This window comes from Littorina saxatilis, linkage group LG4 (genome assembly GCF_037325665.1).
Source record: "Littorina saxatilis isolate snail1 linkage group LG4, US_GU_Lsax_2.0, whole genome shotgun sequence".
Taxonomy (NCBI): domain Eukaryota; kingdom Metazoa; phylum Mollusca; class Gastropoda; order Littorinimorpha; family Littorinidae; genus Littorina; species Littorina saxatilis.
Window position 1 is genome coordinate 32,058,563 of NC_090248.1, and position 20,071 is coordinate 32,078,633.

At 42.5% G+C, this 20,071-nt stretch overlaps 1 protein-coding gene across 6 annotated transcripts in view; it reads right to left on the bottom strand.

Annotated features, from left to right (window-relative positions):
- LOC138964508 (voltage-dependent calcium channel subunit alpha-2/delta-2-like) overlaps window positions 1-19,704 on the bottom strand; it is a 113,332-nt gene extending 93,628 nt beyond the window's left edge. For 4 of the 6 annotated variants that reach the window (XM_070336487.1, XM_070336485.1, XM_070336486.1 and 1 more), the window contains exons 1-4: window positions 19,290-19,703; window positions 5,918-6,002; window positions 5,356-5,478; window positions 2,665-2,724 (exon numbers count right to left, since the gene is read on the bottom strand). In XM_070336487.1, the coding sequence (XP_070192588.1) occupies window positions 2,665-2,724; window positions 5,356-5,478; window positions 5,918-6,002; window positions 19,290-19,426 (405 nt within the window). In that variant the 5' untranslated portion in view covers window positions 19,427-19,703. Of the gene's footprint in view, window positions 1-2,664; window positions 2,725-5,355; window positions 5,479-5,917; window positions 6,003-19,289 lie in introns of all 6 variants that reach the window. The other 2 variants (XM_070336482.1, XM_070336483.1) reach the window with 1 other exon arrangement.
- Between the last annotated feature and the right edge of the window lie 367 nt (window positions 19,705-20,071).

Genomic DNA, 20,071 nt, shown 5'->3' on the forward strand with positions numbered 1-20,071 from the left:
CTTAACCTATCTACTGCTGGACTTACATCAGAACACTAACAGATTAAACTATACATGAATCGCGAGACAAGCGGCAAGAGAAGAGATTTTTGGAAAAAATACAGGTGAATGAGCAAGAAGGCAGAAAAAAGAAAAGAATTCACGAAGAAAAAGAGAGCATGACAGGAAAGAGGAACCAAAAATCTACCTAACAGCAAACTAGAAAGCTCCTGCGGTTCCAAAAACAGGAGGGGCCTTTAATTTCATAACCGCAGTGCCCCACTGCGGGAACACACACACATCACTCACACAAATCAACCTTCACATTTGATTTGGACAAACTCAAGGTTAAATGACAGTGGAGCCCCCCTTTTGAGACCTCCAAAACTGAGAAAATCAGGTCTTACAGTGAAGGGGGTCTGGGGCGGGGATGTAGCTCAGTCGGTAGCGCGCTGGATTTGTATCCAGTTGGCCGCTGTCAGCGTGAGTTCATCCCCACGTTCGGCGAGAGATTTATTTCTCAGAGTCAACTTTGTGTGCAGACTCTCCTCGGTGTCCGAACACCCCCGTGTGTACACGCAAGCACAAGACCAAGTGCGCACGAAAAAGATCCTGTAATCCATGTCAGAGTTCGGTGGGTTATAGAAACACGAAAATACCCAGCATGCTTCCTCCGAAAACGGCGTATGGCTGCCTAAATGGCGGGGCAAAAACGGTCATACACGTAAAAGCCATGGGAGTTTCAGCCCATGAACGAACAAAACAAAATGAAGGGGGTCTCAAAATGGGGGTAAATTTACAGAGGTTCTGAACAGAAAGTCTGAGAAAACAAGGTCTTAAAAGGGACGGAGTCTAAAATTGGGGGGTCTTAAAATGGGGGTTCCACTGTACAATTATCTAAGATCAGTTGGACCTTGATTGAAAATATTGGCATAGTCCAGAATTAAAACCTCGTGGAAGTGACATCATTTACTGATTTAGTGACTTACTGATAGAAGAACGACTGTTTGCAATTCACTCACTGGGACCGTGATCCTCACACGGGGTCAAATCAAGTTACAGCAGACTTCCACTAACTCGCGGTCCACTAAATCGCGAATTCGGCTATATCGCGGAGACCTCTTGGACCCCCCAAAAAACAGGACCGACCTTTTTTTTCTTTTTTTTTTTTACAAAATTAGTCACGTAAAGGACAAAAAATAGTACAGATCATGAAAAAAAATTCTATCATAACCACGCTATCTCTCTCTGGGTCCGATGGCCTTTCATCATGCAGTAAATTGTCATTTCATCTTATCAGTCTCTCTCTTTCTCTCCCTCAGTCTCTCCAAATAGCGTTCTACGTGTGTGTGTGTTTTCAGGTTGTGTACATTACGGGTTGATCGAGACCTGCGAACAAAAGGAAAACAAACCTTTCACGCGCACGTGCCCCACTCAGTCAAGAGCTTTCATGCCACGATCGGTATCGTCAAATTGGCCACGTGCCTATAGAGGTTAAGTGTCTGACCAGTCAGTATGGCAAGTCAGGCGTGCAGTTGAACACTCGAGTCCAGCTAATTGCGATCTCTGCTAGACGGTCCGGGTGGCCACAGGCGCCAATCAAGTGCTTAAAACTGCGCTTCAGTCTTCTGCAATCTAGTCAGGCATGCAATTTAACACTCGAGTCCCGCTAATCGCAATCTCAGCTAGACGCCCTGGATTTTCTACAGGCACCATGAAATGCTTCAGCTTCTTGCGTTATAGCAGGTTTCAGAAAAAGCAAACAATCAAAGAAGAAATCTACATGCTTTCTGCCAAAGGCAAAACGCGTGTCAACTCACTTACACAAAGCAAAACAAAACAAGCTTATCCATGTAACCGACGCATCTAAAAATGTAAACGTCAACCAATGATTTTGATCCACCAATCATTCTGATCTAACTATCGTTGGTGTCAAATAGTATGTTGTCAATATAAGACCAGCGCTAAACCCAACATGTATTCATTATGAGTCGGAGAAAAAAAAAAGAAATCGTCATCTGCTGATAAAAGAAAACGTGTCATCGCAGTTAATCTTTTGAGAACTTAGTTGCCAACAGAAGCGTCACACTTGCGAGAAACGCAGTAACACACACATACATACATGCACGCACACACACACATGCACTCACACGGCAAACGCACACACGCCAACGTGACGCTCACAGGCTTTTTGTGACCAACAAGGGAAATAACCGCGTTTTTCTCCGACTCAGAAGAGAACGCGGTTTCTTCCCTTTAATTGGACCCCAAACTGCATCGCGAATCGGATATATCGCGATCAAAAATCTTTGGACTCCAAAGACCGCGAGTTAGTGGAAGTCTGCTGTATTAGCAAAATATGTATTGCTCCAAATGCTCTAGCAAAAAAAAAACACAAAAAATTCTGTCAGACGACCTCTTACTAACTTGAGTCTTACATGTCAACACTATCAGACAATTGACTGGCCAGGGGTCAACGGGAAGAAGAAGAAGAACTGCAAAAGACATTCATGAATGGAATGTCAATGCAAACAACACAGATGATGATGACAACGACGATGACGACGTTCAAGAAGAGGATGATGATGACTACAATGATGATGGTAATGATGCTGCTGCTGGTGATAATGATCATGCTGATGACGCAAATCAGAACACAAGTGGAAATATTCACTGTGACGTTACCTTCAGGTTAGAGTTGTAAGTGTAATTCAGAGCGGCGGCCTCAGCAGCTTCAACCAGTTTCTGCGGAAGGTAAAACAAATTTTTGTTTGAGAATCTTGGGCAACTTTACAGGTTCACAGATAAAAACACAAACTTTTTCTTTCTTTGCAACAAAGCTTTTTCACAGTGATGTCTCTTTCAGCTGTATCTTCTGTATACTACAACCGCACAAAAATCAAACCCATCTGGCGGGGCGGGGATGTAGCTCAGTCGGTAGCGCGCTGGATTTGTATCCAGTTGGCCGCTGTCAGCGTGAGTTCGTCCCCACGTTCGGCGAGAGATTTATTTCTCAGAGTCAACTTTGTGTGCAGACTCTCCTCGGTGTCCGAACACCCCCATGTGTACACGCAAGCACAAGACCAAGTGCGCACGAAAAAAATTCTGTAATCCATGTCAGAGTTCGGTGGGTTATAGAAACACGAAAATACCCAGCATGCTTCCTCCGAAAACGGCGTATGGCTGCCTAAATGGCAGGGTAAAAAAACGGTCATACACGTAAAATTCCACTCGTGCAAAAAACACGAGTGTACGTGGGAGTTTCAGCCCACGAACGCAGAAGAAGAAGAAGAAAAACCCATCTGCCCAGTTATAGGCAGAGTATTAGTGTACATGTATAATCATCTACAATTAGCACGTATTACAAAATTCCAGGTTAGCATCAGAAAAAAGTTCTTTCACAGCACAATGAACAAGAGAGGGAACACAACGCTAGAGAACCCCCTCAAATAAGAGTAGGCATCCAACTCGAGAAACTCTTCTTATAAACTTTTTCTTAAGTCTTTTTTTTAAACGTGTAACTGTAATACATACACAGTGGTACATGTACCTGCGATGCAAGGCCCCTTCAATGAGAGAACACCCCCAATAAAGGACACCTTATGTTGTCCATTTGTCTATCATCTTGACCTAACTATACCTGTTATGACAGGCCACCTGCAATGAAAGGACACTTTTGGCTGGTCCCAGTTATGTTCTTTCATCGCAGGTTCATTTATTCAGAGCTAGTTTTAATTCCCCCATAAGGCCTAAAAAAAAAAATAGGTGTGGTTACGGTAACCCGACCTACCCTATTTTTAGGGGCCAACCCTATAACTTTTTATTACATTTGTCACACAAAAACAAAAAACAAAACAAACAAAAAAACAGTGCAGAAAACGCAATGAAAGCGAAAGCGCTCGAGTCGCACACTTATTTCCCTGTCAAGTAGGTTTAATTTGTACACATTAGAAAAAAAAAGTTAAAAAAAAAAAAAAAGTGATTGCCTACCTTCCTACCCTATTTTTTTTGGCAGGCACAGTAAGCCTCCCGTAAACCATCACAGATACGGTCAGGCTTTTACACACAGTACAAACACCCTTTCATTTAAACACTCACCGATTGAGAACATCCTAGGTGTCCTCCGTAAAGAGCGAACAATTTTCAAAGAATTTATTTTTGCGTGGTTTATCTTACCCCTGAGCCATCGTGAACCCGTGTGATCCAGTTTCCCTTTTTCACAATGTAGTCGTCAGTTAGTTATTTGAATGCGACTATTTACAATAGCACGTTTTTATGCACGAAACAAACGGCTGTGGTTCACAAGAACTCTAGCTGCTAGCGATGGCTTTTGACTGTTGAGAGGAACGGCGATATGCACTGATAAACCGGCGTCGTCTGCTACGACCCTTGCGTGACCCTGCTTCCGGGCTTTTCTTTTTTCAAACTTTCACAACTTCGAATTGTACTGATCTTGTCTTGATGAAAAAAGAATTCTTTTATGATTAAAGAATGTTTGTGTAACAAGCTGTCAATTTATTATTTAGATTTTAAAAGTTAGGTCTAGCGCAAAAACGCACCACGGTCCAAAAACATTTTGATAATCATCGATTCACGGCTATCGCCAGTTTACATCGATAGAATGAGACCCGAAGGGAAGTAACTCATGTTTGACCTGAGTTCAGGATGGGTCCAAAAAGTGTTCGAGACAATCTGCAAAATTAATTCTTTAAAAATTGCTCGCTCTTTACGTAGGGCACCTAGGATGTTCCCGTTTGGTGAGCTTTCAAATGGAAGGGTGTTTGTACTGTGTGTAAAAGCCTGACAGTATCTGTGATGGTTTAGGGGAGGCTTACTGTCCGGGCGTGAATTCCGGTATTCATAACAGCCGTCCAGCACCAAAACGAGGCGCCATTGCTGTTGAGGCCAAGTCCACGAAAATAAATTCTTTGAAAATTTCTCACGCTCGACAGAAAGCAGCCAGGATGTTCCCGTTCGGTGAGCGATCAAATGGAAGTATGCTTGTACTATATGTAGACGCTCGGGGAGCTCTGTGATGGTTTACAGGAGGCTTACTGTGCCTTTAACCACACCTATTTTTTTTTTTTTTGCTTAAGTAGAAGCATAAAACCACATACAATGGTACAGTGGAACCCCTTAAATGTAAGATCTACAAATCAATCTAAACAAATAAGGTCTTAATTAAACAAAGTTTAACAGGATACAGTCTTCAAATGGAGGTTATGAACCAAAATTGGAAAAAGCAAGATTTCACTTTCAAAAGGTGGGTTTTTTTAAATTTGGGGAGGGGGGTGATGGTTACCAAAAAGGAGGGGCGGGGGGGGGGGGGGGTCCATTGAAATTAATATAAATTTAACGCTGAGCTCTCAGCCTCACCCAAAGTGAGTCCATCTTTTCGCTGAGCATGGTGGAGAGATTTTCTGCCATCCTTTTGACCAGCATCTGTGGTTCTACCGGCTTGAACTCGAAGTCAAACTTCTGGCTAGCCGTTTTGTAGGACTGAAAGTAAAGCCAAACAGGAAAGAACAGTTGTCAAATAATGTGTTCTCTCTCTCTACGCAAGTCTGAGACTCTCTCTCATTCTCTCTCTTTTGTGTTTCTGTTTCAGTATACTATAACGTGTGTTTGTGAGTGAGTGAGTGTGACTGTGAGTGAGTGAGTGAGAGTGTGTGTGTGTGTGTGTGTGTGTGTGTGTGTGTGTGTGTGTGTGTGTGTGTGTGTGTGTGTGTGTGTGTGTGTGTGTGTGTGTGTGTGTGTGTGTGTGTGCGTGCGTGCGTGCGTGCATGTGCGTTGGTCCCAAGGCCAGATTAGAAGAAAAAGTCAAGGCTTAAGTTAAATCTTCATCTTTGTAAAAATCAAGTTCTAGTCTTTATAATAAGAGTAGATCAGAATATGTTGTAACATCCACATAGACAATTGCCAAACTAATTATACTTACTGAATCCAAGGGAGTGTGGTATCCATTCAGTGTGTCCAGCAGTTTTCGCAGTTTGTAGCCAAGATTTTCCGTCCATGTTTGCACCCTGAACACATCAAAATAAAATTGTATCGTAAATTGTAATTCAAACAACACACTTACTGAGGGTTGTGCAAAGAATAACCTTTGGCATTGTAGTGCAAAATCAATCCATTCAAGGTAGAACGAGTTTCAAAATAACAAATAACACTGGGGGTCCATAGGTCATCTGGCAGGGTCCCCAATAAGCTGAAGCATTTTTGCTTTGTAAATGGAATTTTAGTATTTTACTCCCTCTGGTGAATGATAAATTGTGCATATGTTACAGTCAAAACGGGAAATCAGTCATTACGGGTAATGACTAAAAGTTTTAGTCATTTCCGGAAATGACGGTTTTGATCAGTCATTACTGGAAATGCCTAAAATCTTTAGTCATTACCCGTAAATGACTAAAAATATGCTCTAGACATTACCAGTAATGACTGAACATGAACTAAATGTTCTGAGATGAATCCCATTATTACAAAAATTGTGAGTCTTCATAGTTTGCTCCCCCACAATCATCTAATTGTTATCCAATTATGCATGATATTGTGTTTCCATACAATATTTAACATAAGTCAATATTAAACTTAGTAATAATTCAAAAATCAAGCAAAAACACATTAAATTTATTTGGTTGTAAAGGCTATAAAACACACAGAGTGGTAGACACGAAGGTTGCACCCGTGTGTGCGAAAGCCAATTGAGTTGTTCTTTGCTATTGGTGACAAAACAGTGAAAACTTACTGAAATTTTCAAAATGCAGCTACAACCTGGAAAATACTATTCCTGTCAAGTGGAGCCCTTGTATTATTTGAGTCTAAAAAGAAAATGTCAGGAACTTTTATGGTTCGGACAAAAAAGCAGACTGACTGGTGGGGGTCACAATGGAGTAACCTGCAGTACTTTGTGACACCAAATTTACACAGCATATCTATAAACTAATTCTGTGAAACAATTTGAGTAAACTCCATGAAAACAGAGTGTTTGCTGTTAGTTTGTCATGTATTGAAGAATTTTTGATGTACAGTTTAGTGTTGTTAGGTTCAGTAATTTTGTGACACCGTTTGCAGGTTACCTTGTAGTTTGATCTTTTTGTGGCAACACAACTGCTTACAGCAGGGCAGGGATATTTTGGTCAGTTATTGTTTAAAAGGGTGTAACTTGGAATACCTACAGATTATTAGAATCAAATGCAAACTACTGCTCAAATGTATCAAAACAGAAAGAGGTAACCTGCAAATCACGCGACACCAAATTGCCAATACTTGTGCATGTATTACGCTGTACTGGTGCAATCAATCAAATTATGCTACAAATGAATGTTATAAAGGAGACAATACCAACACAAACAGTTCTGCAACTTTATTGCCAAAAAACAGCGAAGAGTGCCACCTAAACTTCACAGAACTATTATCTGTGGTCACCTGCGTACGAATGAAACCATTCGAGAATGGCCGGTCGCTGCATAGCTCCCGATAATTTTTAAGTCCTGTGCTCTAAAATAACTATACTATCAACTTTAACATCAATAATTTTACGAAGTAAGCATTAAGGAAACTTGTGCAACTTAGGCCACAAAAAAAAATAGGTCTGTTTACGGTAACCCGACCGACCCTAGTTTTTTCGCACGACCCTAGACTTTTTTTTGGCATTTGGGGAAAAAAAAAAAAATCTTGTTTTTTGGGCAAAATAACGTAAAAATATGGTTTTTTGGAGAAAAAAAAATTAAAAAAATAAAAAAATCCCGACCTACCGACCCTATTTTTTTGGCCTATGTTACCGTAAACAGACCTTTTTTTTGGGGGGGGCCTTACCTGAACTTTCAGTTTTCGCAAAATCAATGCGATACGGTTGATTTTCAGGACGAAACCGGTGGCACAGAGATATTTCGCGCGAAAGTAACCTGTGAACGGAGTTACCTCGCCTCTGTGACACGTCATCAATTTTGCCGTACACAAACTTTTCTATGTAGTACACAAAACTCGGGACATCATCACTATTTGTGTGTTTACCCTGCCGTCTTCCGGACTGAGGCCGCACGAGAACAATCCATGCTCAACTGCGCGAGCGAAGAAATGAAAATCGGGGTAACCTGGCGAACGTTTGTGACGGCAGATACGAAAGTCACCGTTGCGAGGTACACGGATGTATATTCACGCGACCAAATATCTTCATCTATCGATAATGATGCCATGATTTGAAAATAAAAATGTGTGTTTGCCTTCCTGGCGCTCAGGCCAGCAAATTGTCTTTCTTCAGTGGATCAGATTTGTGACGCCGCGCGTTCGAAGGTTACCAGTTTTTTATCGGACGCAGCACGCGAGCAGGAGAGGGTCAGTTGTCCAAATAAGATTTTGTGCAGTTTAATCCAAGTATAAGTTATCGTTGAATGATAACAGTTATCCTTTCTAGAGCAGCTGTCGGTTTGAAATGTGTTGTGAACATGGCAGGGGTCTGTCATTCCCCGTTTTGGCCGCCATTTTGTGAACAAAAAACGAAAACAAGCAGGAATAAGTGCTACTTCTGTCATATTATTTTCCTTCATGGTGATTTTGTTGATACTGCTACATCAGTAGAATGCAGTAATTATCTTATTTTGTCACCATCATTCCCCGTAATTTAAAAAATTGATTTTACTTGATGTCACCCACCGCAGTCACCATTAGCAAAGAACAACTCATTTGCTATAAAACGCGCACTAAATGCGTGTACTTCTCAGATCGGCCAATAGAAATGCTATATAGAACGCACTCCCTTCGCCATAAAGCGCTCAAACCCCGCAATTCTGATGTTAAACATTTGTCAATCTTTTATTTCAAATACACATTTGATAAAATGAACAGAAATTTGGAATAAAGAAAAGATAAAATGAACAGAAATTTAAAGAAAATGGAATTATCTCTCTCTCTGTCTTTGTCTGTGTCTCTCTCTGTCTGTGCCTCTCTCTCTCTCTCTTTGTCTCTCTCTCTCTGCCTGTCTCTCTGCCTGTCTGTCTGTCTGTCTCTCTCTCTCTCTCTTTCTCTCTCCCTCCCCCTGTCAATACCCCTTGCAACTAAACCGTCTTGAACACACACTTTGACGCTGTAATGACAAATACACATTCGATAAATTGAACAGAAATCTGGAGTAAAATAGAATAAATCAATGGAAAATTGAAGTAAATGACACACACACACACACACACACACACACACACACACACACACACACGCACACACGCACACACGCACACACACACATTTCATTTGTTGTGGCAGTTTAGGCTTTGGTGGCAGCGACTGTTGCATTTTATCTTTGATTTGTAGCACTTGCACCTGTTAGTGCGACACTTTTTTGTTCCTGCACAGTTGCACTTGATATAACCCTGCCCACCACTCTGTGATCCGCGAATAACTGTTTCTCGCAGGCTCAGGATTGTGTCACAGTTAAGGTCTGCCGTATCCAGGAGTTTTTGTGGACATAGTTCAAACCCACTCCTTTCATACGAACCTTTTAGAATCCCATGTTTTGTTGCAAGAGTGTACGTGTTGTTATCTCGCCTATCCAAGACAACTGCCAAAATGTTTCTGGGGTCCCCTCGGCCTCTGTCAACGAGTGGAATCGGCACGGCAACATTGTCACCCTTTTCTGCAGGACAAAGTTCCACCCTGCTCCTCTTTACCATCTGTTCTGCCTGCTTTTCTTGGCACTCTCGACTGGCTTGACGCTGAGACATAATTTCTTGCTGTCGCTTTTCCAAGAGAAGGAGTGCTCTTTGGTTTTCAGCCATGGCCGAGAAAGATTGTACGTGTACGTCAACTGTTGTGGTTGAAACCCCAGATGCACAATTGCCAGGTGGGAACAGAACACCGATAACTTCTTGTGCGTCACAGTCTGTCGGTACTGTGATGACATCCTCGACTGTGTTGATTGATGGAGACGGAGTGTGAATATCTGTGATGTCATAGGATTCACCTGCACTCACTTTGTTGAAAAGTCCAGAAACATCCGGTCCTACAGGTTCATTTGGAAGATCTTCCATGAGATCAACTGATCCACCTGCCGCCAATTCGTTCAAAACCACAGCAGCTGCTGAGTTATTTGGAAAATCTTCAGTGGTGTCCTCTGTTCCGCCATCTACCGTTTCATTCAAAATGACAGAGGCATCTGGCCCCAGTTCGGCTTGTGGCGATGCAGTGGAACATGCAATAGCCTGGAGATCATCTTCTGTCTGCAACCGATCAATCAAATCCACAGGCAGAGATGTGGAACTGAGGCCCACTCTTGGTTCCACTCCAAACATTGCCAGGCAGGGAGATCGCCCGATGCCTGCGCTGTGGGATCTGTTTTTAGCAAACTGCACAAATCTGAGTCCCAATGACCAACCCGTTGTTTGATTGTCCGTCATCCATGCAATTAGCATATCTTTAATGTCGGAGTTCGCTCTCTCGACTGAACCCTGGCTCTGGGGATGCCGTGGCTTTCCGTGGACGATTTTGAGTTCCGGCCAGATTTCCCGCAGTTCCCTTATGATGAAAGCGGTGAACTCAGATCCATTATCTGACTGTAGAATAACGGGGGCTCCAATCAAAGTAAAAATGTCAACAAGCTGTAGCGCAACTTCACTTGCTCGTTTGGAACTGAGTGGTCGAAGCACGACAAATTTGGTAAGATGGTCCTGATATACCATGATCCACCTGTATTGTCCATCCTGCATTGACTGAAAGTCGATGAGATCCACTTGACCCCTGGACGCGAATTCATGGGACAGAATGGGTCGAACAACCACTCCTTTGGTTCTCTTCCGTTTTGTTTTCTCCTGGCAAACCTTACAAAAAGACTTGAACAGTTCAACGCTTTCTCTCAAAACATTAGCAAACTTTTTTTCAAGCTCTTTCAGCATGCGGTCACGACCACCATGACCAGTTGCTATGTGTGCAGTTTTAATAATGTCGAAGGTGTCTTCAATAGTCACAAAGTAGATTGGAGAGTCTTCAGGTGTCGTACGTTTCTTGATCAGCTTCTCCATGTGGCCACACTGCAAAACTTCATATCTGGAATACAACATATGATTCATTTAATATCACGAGAAAGAGAGAGAGAGAGAGAGAGAGAGAGAGAGAGAGAGAGAGAGAGAGAGAGAGAGAGAGAGAGAGAGAGAGAGAGAGAGAGAAAGAGAGAGAGAGAGAGAGAGAGAGAGAGAGAGAGAGAGAGAGAGTCTAGTTAATTACTCATCTAGCCAGAAGTTTGTATTGCCTGCTTGTCTTCTTTACAAACATATCAAAAATCACAACAACAACAACAACAAAAAAAGACAGAGAGAGAGAGAGAGAGACAGAGGGAGAGAGAGAGAGAGACTGAGAGAGAGAGACACAGACAGATTTAATTACTCACCGAGCCAGAAGTTTGTATTGCCTGCTTGTCTTCTTTGCTTGGGGTTGCAGTTGCTTTAATTCATCAATGATTCCGAAATATTTCTCTTTCGGTAACAAGCACCTTTGGGTTTGTTGATACCTTTTGTACAATTCCTCTGTAAACTTCTTTTCCAATTCCATACTGGCTGTGTTGATCTACAAACTCTTTCTGTGCTTCAGCGAGTGTGATCGTGAATCATAATTGTGGAAAAAATTCTACAGTTAACAAGAGTTCACATAATGTGTATTGGTAATCGACAGAAAGCCGAGTGAGCTAGTATTCACATTCCGCATTTTCTTGACTAGCAGTCAGGCAATAAGGGTAAAAAATATTCACAAAGTTTAGTCATTTACGGGTAATGCCTAAAGATTTTAGGCAATTCCGGTAATGACTGAGAGAGAGACTAGCAGTCAGGCAATAAGGGTAAAAAATATTCACAAAGTTTAGTCATTTACGGGTAATGCCTAAAGATTTTAGGCAATTCCGGTAATGACTGATCAAATCAGTCATTTCCGGAAATGACTAAAACTTTTAGTCATTACCCGTAATGACTGATTTCCCGTTTTGACTGTAACACATACATATCTACTGAACGGCAAAAGTTAGGGACCACCCTTAAAGAAACGCTGTTGGTGGCCTGGAACTTCTGATGCAGCCTGACCACGACAGAATGGGACACTCCAAGTCGTCTGCCCACTTCTCGCTTGCTTACGCCGTCTTGCAGCCATGCGATGGCCCGGGCTTTGTTGAAGGTGGTCACCTTTCGTCTGGGAGGCATAGTGAGAAGATGGTGGCTAGCGGAAAATCGCGGGGCTATAAAGCCTAACTGGTGACAACAGTTCACTCTCAACACATCCCCCCTGCACGTGCATAACGAATTTTTCATCTTTCCCGCCCAGGCTTGCCCACGCGCCAGCGTAAAAATGGTCCACTTTTTGCAGTTTGGCAGTTTCTGTCTCGTGCCCTAGCCAGGCCTCCGTGGATCCCGAGCAAGTTTCCTGCTAACACAGCATTGCTCATCCACTGGCGTGTACGGCCTGACAGCCATTTTGGTTTTATAAACTTAGGAACAAGGAGTTTGGCACAGATGAAGTCAGCTGGTTTTTTCAAGGGCGGTCCCTAACTTTTGCCGTTCAGTATATTATATATTAAACAATGGCGACTGCACGTGAGAGGGAACAATAAAGAGACCAAAAAGCAATGTACTCACGTTAAAATGACGAACACAGAACGAATAACAGCGACGTTTCGACCTAAGGGTCTTCTTCAGGCACAAAAACACATAAGTACACACACAAAAAAAAGAAGAAGAAAGACGATAGAACAGATAAAGAGGAGAATAACTGACAAAACAACTGCACTGCACAAACCAACAAATGACAAAGACAGAGAAGCAAGGGAAGCTACTCGAGGGGAAGCCAACAATAACACAGGCAAGAAAAAGTTAGAGTTGAAAAGTGGCAGTTTTGAGGTCTGTAGACCAAACAAAATGTGTGTGGGGGGGGGGGGGGGGGGATGAATGGGAACGAAAGAGGAAACTCACGTACCCGTGCGCACACACACACACACACATACACACAAGGTGGAACAGCGGGGGGAAGGTTTAGATGAATGAATTAACGGCGGATGTTAATTCCATCGGGGCAGGTAGTGCCGAGGGATGATATGATGTGGGACTCCCTGAGTTTGCGCTCGAAGGAGTCGCCACGTACTTGCCACAGAGCCATGACTCTGACATGATCAAGTGAGTGATTAACGGCGGTGAAATGAAGGGATACTGGCCTATTGCGGGAATGACGGATGTCGGCCAGATGCTCAGAGAAACGCACCTCGAGGGTGCGCGCGGTTTCTCCGATATAAATCTGGCGACAAGAGAGGCAGACGATCGCATAGACAACGTTGTGACTTTGACAGTCAAACGTTCTCTTGACCGTGAAGGAGCCACGAGGGCCTTGGAGGCAGGTGTCAGAGTGGAGGAAGGGACAAGATTTGCAGTTTCGTTGAACAAGGAAATGTCCCAGGGGCTGTGGGGTTGGTGGGACTGCGAAGACGGGATCTCACCAAGAGGTCGCGAACGCTGCGGTCTTTTCTGAAAGCACAGAGTGGTTTTTGAGCAAAGATCGAACCAACAGAGTCACTTCCTTGAAGGATGTGCCAGTTTGATTTCAGGATTCTGCTTACTGGCATGTTGTGGGAATGAAACAGTAGGGAAACGACGGGTCTGTCACTGTCCCTAGATGGTGTAGGACTGAGGGCGGACTCTCGACAGACCTGGGTAACACGCAGAAGGGCGTCACGGACGAGTGCATCAGGGTAGTTGCGGGCCAAAAAGAAAGACATCATCAAGACGGACTGTTGGTGGAAGTCGTCGTCTTCAGAGCAGAGCCTCCGAAGACGAAAGAATTGAGAGAAAGGAATGCTGCTTTTATTGGCAGGATGATGAGAAGAGTTGAAATCAAGGTATGAATGAGCGTCAGTTTCTTTGTAGAAGACAGAGGTGGTGAAGCGACCATGCAAGATGGAGATGGAGATGTCAAGAAAGACCACAGATGAGGAAGAGATGTTGAATGTGAACTTGATGCTGGGATGGAATGCTGGGATGGAATGCTTGGATGAAGTGAATGAAATCGAGAAGGAGGGGTTCAGACAGAGAAGTGGCACCCAAACCATCGTGGATGAACCTCTTGTACAGTTCTGGAACTGGGCCAGAATAAGACTGCAGAATGAGGTGCTCAAGATGACCCATGATGACCCAGTTATGCATGTCTTTTCATGGGTCATCTTGAGCACCTCATTCTACAGTATTATTCTGGCCCAGTTCCAGAACTCTGTACCGTGCGCACCGGGTACCCGACAAAGCCGGGTATTCGGCTCTACTTCTTCCCGGCAAAGCCGGGTATTAATCTCGTATTTATATGATTAAAAAAACCACTATTTTATCCCTCTCACCTGATTCTTGTTATGTTTTTTTTTTTATCCATGTTTGTTGTTCATGTGTTGTGCTTTTTTGCTCATACAGACATCCGCATAATCGTGGAGATTTGGATTGCCTGAGTGGAGAAAGGCATACCCCCCCCCCCCCCCTCCCCCAACAATCTCAGGCTTTGTGGAGGCAACCCTTAGCTGGCATGTACTGCTGTAGTTTAGAAAGGCACCCCCCCCCCCCCCCCCCACTCCCTGTAACTACCAGTGTTCTAGAAATTCAATAGTACTGTACTAAAAGTAATTATTTACCTCAAAGTCAAATCGAACAATCTGTGTCAATACAAGCTGTGTGTTACTACTCAGTCAGTGCAAAGAAATGTTCCCCAGTGTAATAACAAGATCAAATGACAAAGGAAAGTAATTCAGTGCTCTGAACACAAAACAAGATGAACAACAGTAAGTGAGACTGAGACCTAAGCAGAATCACTTAATTTAACAATCCTCTGGCACCTAAGAGTAAGAGAATAAGCAATAACAAACGATGATCATGTATAATTAACAAAAGGTTTGCCTTTTATTAGACATTGCGTGACACACCCCCTTCTTTTTAAAACAAAATTGTAATCCAGTCACCCATTGGATGCAGGGGGCCCACAGGGCACACCAAAATGACTCAGTTTTTGCCATGAGAGGTGGTTCCCCTGTCATATCTGAGAGAGGAAACACTTCCTGCACCGGGGTCAGTGACCGGTCAGTGACCGACTTTAACTGAGTGGAAATCTGTGTGTGCTGCCAGATCAAAGGCAGGGCAGTACCTAGTAGCTGAAACATGCATTATCACAAGTTGTTTGACTGGTACTCAAGCGGTCTCTTTGATTTTTTAGGTAGATCTTCACACATGCTTTCTTAGTTTCTATCATAATTGAATAATGAATAATATGGTATTGGTAATAGTATTAACCACTCTGTATTCAAATCTTTCTTACATTATACTAGTATATATGATACAACGCTTAGATATTTCAGTTGATGAGGTGTATATGGTCAGGAATCTGTCAAGGTGTCCAAATGCAAAAATCCTGTTCTGGATACTTTTATTACTTTGTATTTTATTCTGTTTTTAAATGACTACAATATAAACAATACAGTTATGAAGTATTCCTCATGCAGATTCTATCCATACCAAATTAATGTCTGTCAGTCGTCTGGATGCTGAGAAAATTGACTTTGTTCAAGAAAACAAGCATCTTTTTGGGCACAGTAGGCATTACGCGAAACGCATGGTACATTGGGCATTGAATAACCAAGTTACTGATAAGGGTATCATCTCAATCTAATTTTTAATAGGTCCACAAATGGATGGAGAAACATATGTTAGATTAATGAAAGTTTGATCTGAACATAGGTTTTGGATTTTGAACGTTCTTTTTTAGCTGGTCAGTACGTTACATTTGGTGTAAATAATCATGAAAAAAGGGAAACTATCTTAAAAAAATGTTTCTGGTCAAACTTTAACTTAAAAATCATTGCAGAGGAAAGTCATTTGGTAGGATGATTGTATTTTTTTTTAAATTGAGCGAAAAAGTTGTGTTTGATGTAATTTAATTGTACTTCTAAGTTAAAAATATGCATTTGGTGTAAATGAAATTGTATCTACTTGCCCAAACAAGTTTTGTCACAGTCTTTAAATAATGCCATAATACACAAAAGTGTGTGTTTTCTTATATCACAGACACCTGGTAGTTAAACTATGGTCACAGGATTCCTAGTGCTTGCACCTGTTGGCTTGTAGAGAGACTTAAGTGAGGCCATCTGACAAGGGTGTAAATGTAACGTACATACTGAGAATACTTGAAAATGACAATGAATTTGTTTTAGAGACAGAAGAAAACTTATCAGTGCTTAAGAACAACCAGCAAGACCAAACCTTTGTTTCAACATGAAAACAAGCACACTGAATGACAAAATGTACCTCAGAAGGACCACTGTTGGGACATTTTGGTGTAAATGTAACATACATCACCTTGTTTTTTTTACTGAGACCATATGCAGCACATAATAATGCTAAAAACAGCACATAACAGTCTGTTGAGGGTTTATGAGCTAAATAAAAGATAAATTACCCTTCAAATGGACCTGCAGATCTTCGGAGCCTTCTGTATGTTACTTTACACTATCCTTTTGTGTAAAGATGTACACACAACCAAAAAGGCACAACCATTAATTTAACCCTTTATTTTGACTTGAGACAGGTAGCTTAGAACAAACAAGTTAGAAATACTGTTTAACTGATGTGAGCATAGCCCATTAAATGTAAATTCAGTACCTTGTACTTGCTGTTTGGTGTAAAGTAACGTACAGATCATGGGTAAAATTAACATTTGGTAGTGTACCGTAGTGGAGTACCAACCTGACTATTCTATCGTGAAAAGGATTTGTTATGATTTCTTGTTTGTAACTCAAAAAACTGCAGACCAAAATAGTGTAAAAATATTTAAAGAGGGTGATTTGATAATAATTTCTACACCGCTGACCGTGCTTTTTGGCTCACGTAAGTGTAGCCTATGCGATGCTAACTTTTGTCTGTCTGTGCATGCGTGCGTGATAGAAACTTTAACATTTCGTCATTTGAAGACGTCACACGCACGTATGTATGTGCGTGCGTGTGTATGTCTGTGGTAGAAACTTTAACATTTCGTCATTTGAAGACGTCACATTATGGCGTAAGAGGGTTAGACGTCACGCGAAGGAATTACTGAAAGTCTCGGTCATTGTTACTTTGAGCGGGCCGAGACTTAAGTTGGCAGTCGTGTCGCAGGTATTGTTGACACTCTCTCTCTTACTCTCTCTCTTTCTCTTTCTCTCTCTCTCTCTCTCTGTCTCTCTCTCTCTCTCTCTCTCTTTCAACTTCAGGCCCTTCAAGCGTTATTATTCTGATTTGTTTCGTTTTGGTTTCATTTTTCATTGCTCATTTTTCTTTTTGATTTATCTCCCTTCCCCCTTCTTTTGCGCTTGGAGGACATCATCTTCTCTGATAAGTCGTTTTGATATTTGTATTGTTGTTTTCATTTTTTTTTTAACCTGTTGAAGACTATTAGGTCGAAACGTTGTTCATTGTCATTTGTTTGTATATTTCGTTGCGAGTCCAGAATATTAGGTATTAGTTACTCTTAGTCGTGTCCCTGTAAGTAGGCTACATGCAGACAGATATAGATCTAGTGTCTCGCTTTCTTGCACAGTGTCACCAATGCTTACTGTGTGTGTGTGTGTGTGTGTGTGTTTGTGTGTGTGTATGTGTGACGGAGTGATTGAGTTTGTGTTACTGTTTGTCTATTTCTTACGTGAGCCTTGAAGGCTTCGCCTCTTGTTTCAAATTAAGTAATAACCTGATGATTGAGGTTAAGGTTTGCAAAACAAATGACATGAAAATTTACTGGAACCTTTTCTGCACTTCCATAGAGAATTTCATTGTTTTAAAAACAGTGTAAATAGGTAAATGTTGAATTGTAACTTTGATTCTGGGCTTTGGTGTAAAGTAACTAACGGATAAATGATTTTGCTTATATTGAGACAGGAGAAACTTGTTTCAAGTGTTGCTTTAGTACAGATCAACTCTATATTCAGCCATCAAGCCATTGGATAGTGAAACAGTTGCCTAAAGCTGAACCTAAGAAAATGACAGCACCTTGAAATTATGTTATGGTGTAAATGTAACATACAGTCATTTGTGCTTTATCTGCAAATATTTGATAAACCGAACACTTGACTGGAAAATAAAATGCTGCAATTGAAGGACAGGAATACCGAGATGTTTATTCATGTAAATTTAAGGAGGTTTAAAAAAGTCTAAAAATTGTAACACTTTTTGGACTCCTTGACAGATTCTTGGCCATATACTGATTTCCTCACAAGCTCATAGTATGAATCCAAGTTTGGTTCAGTGGTTGCCAATCATTACCACCCCCACCCCCACCCTCTCCGCCCAAATCAAGGTATGATTACTTCTGCTAACTCGAGCTGGATCTGTCAAAGCAACATGGCTATAGATATATATATACTAGATGAATACCCGCTTCGCCGGGTACCGGCTTTGCCGGGAAGAAGTAGCCTGGGACCCGGCTTTGCACAGAGGAAGGGAGACAAACGCGGCTGAAAACACTGGAGAAGATAAGGAAGAGTTACTGGGAATGGATCGAGAGAAAAACCAAAATCGGTTCAGCGCTGCGCGCGAAAAACCAAAATCGGTTCAGCGCTGCGCGCTGAGAGCACGTGTTGAAATATCTCATCGATGAGGTTGTGTCCGGGGTGTAGCTGAATACGGTGTCCGAATTTGAAAAAGATCCACCGAGAACTTTGGCCGTGCATCGCGAACAGACAGACAGACACTAGTCGTATATATATATATAGATATATCCCCTCTTCTTTGGGCTCTGGTACTAATACCACTACTAAATGTATTATGCTGTACTTCTAATTCTGAAGATCAGTATCACTATCTGTTTGTCCTCACCAACAGAAACCCTGCATACATTCTGATTATTCAAGACAACCGAGAGCCATCTTTAGAAACAAAACAAAAACAGCAGTGTGATAATTTCGCTGAACTTACACGGACTTTCCAAGTAGTCTCCTGTGCACATTACAGACGCCCTATTCCAAGTAATGCCGTTTTATGGCATTTAGCCATGGCATCATTCATTCATCATTGCGAAGGAATCCCCCAAAGGACCACATAATTGAACAAGTTGAGTGAACTTTTTACAAAGCCTTTTGGGAAGTGATTCTGTTTTCAAGTTCACGTATCAAAAATCCCACAGTAGGAGAGTGTGTTCCGATCAGCACCTATATATATATCCGTCTCGACCACAGATTTCTTTAGATTTTTTGAAGCACTGGCCCGAGATTTCTCCCGAGTAGCACGCGCTCGCATGAGGCTTTGACCCACTTTTACCACGAGTGTCACCTCCCAGCACGACACTCGGCTACTCACCTGCTCGAATTTGGAAAGTCCACGGGGGCAGCCTGGCCGAGCAGTGAACACAAAACACAGGCCACCAAGGCGATCCTACTCCTCTCCCAAGCCGCCATATTTGTGCATCTTGAAAGCCTCGGTTTGGTCCTCATCATCACCTGCTGCTCAGTGTGGAAGCAGAGAAGAGAGAGACAGCCTAGTAGTGTAGAGTGAGAGGGGGCCCGACCGGGGATGCAACAGCAGCCGCTACAAAATCGATTCCAGCCCGCTGGCTCGCCGATTGACTCGAGCCGCTGAGCGATCGCGGTCCCAACTCAGTGCTACGGCCGTTCGGCGTTCCGTCGGTTGAGACTGGCGCGTGTCAAATGCGTCGGCTTCGTGATCCTCAGTCGTCGCAGGATGGGGAGGTGTACTTACAACTCCGTGAACATGAACATGCTTTGAATAAATTTGTCACCTCAGTCGGGACCGCCGGCCGTGGCGCGCAGCGCTTACAGTGCAAGTGAAGTGACAAGAGTCAAAGAAAAAAGACTCGTCAGCGTGACTCGCTGTCTCGTCGCGGCACGTGAATCGAGTCGGTGCTCGCGCGTCACGGTCGTACTCGATCGTGCCCTGCGGCTCAGTCAATTCGTGTAAACGGGCACATTCCTCAGTTCCTGTGCCAGTTATATAAACTATTCGAGTCACCATCCCAGATAGTTTGGAGAATCACCACATCATGTCCCAAATAGTTTATTAGCCGACTGGGGACCAAAAAACACACCAAATAGACAGACATCGCAGATGTATGTCCAGGGTTT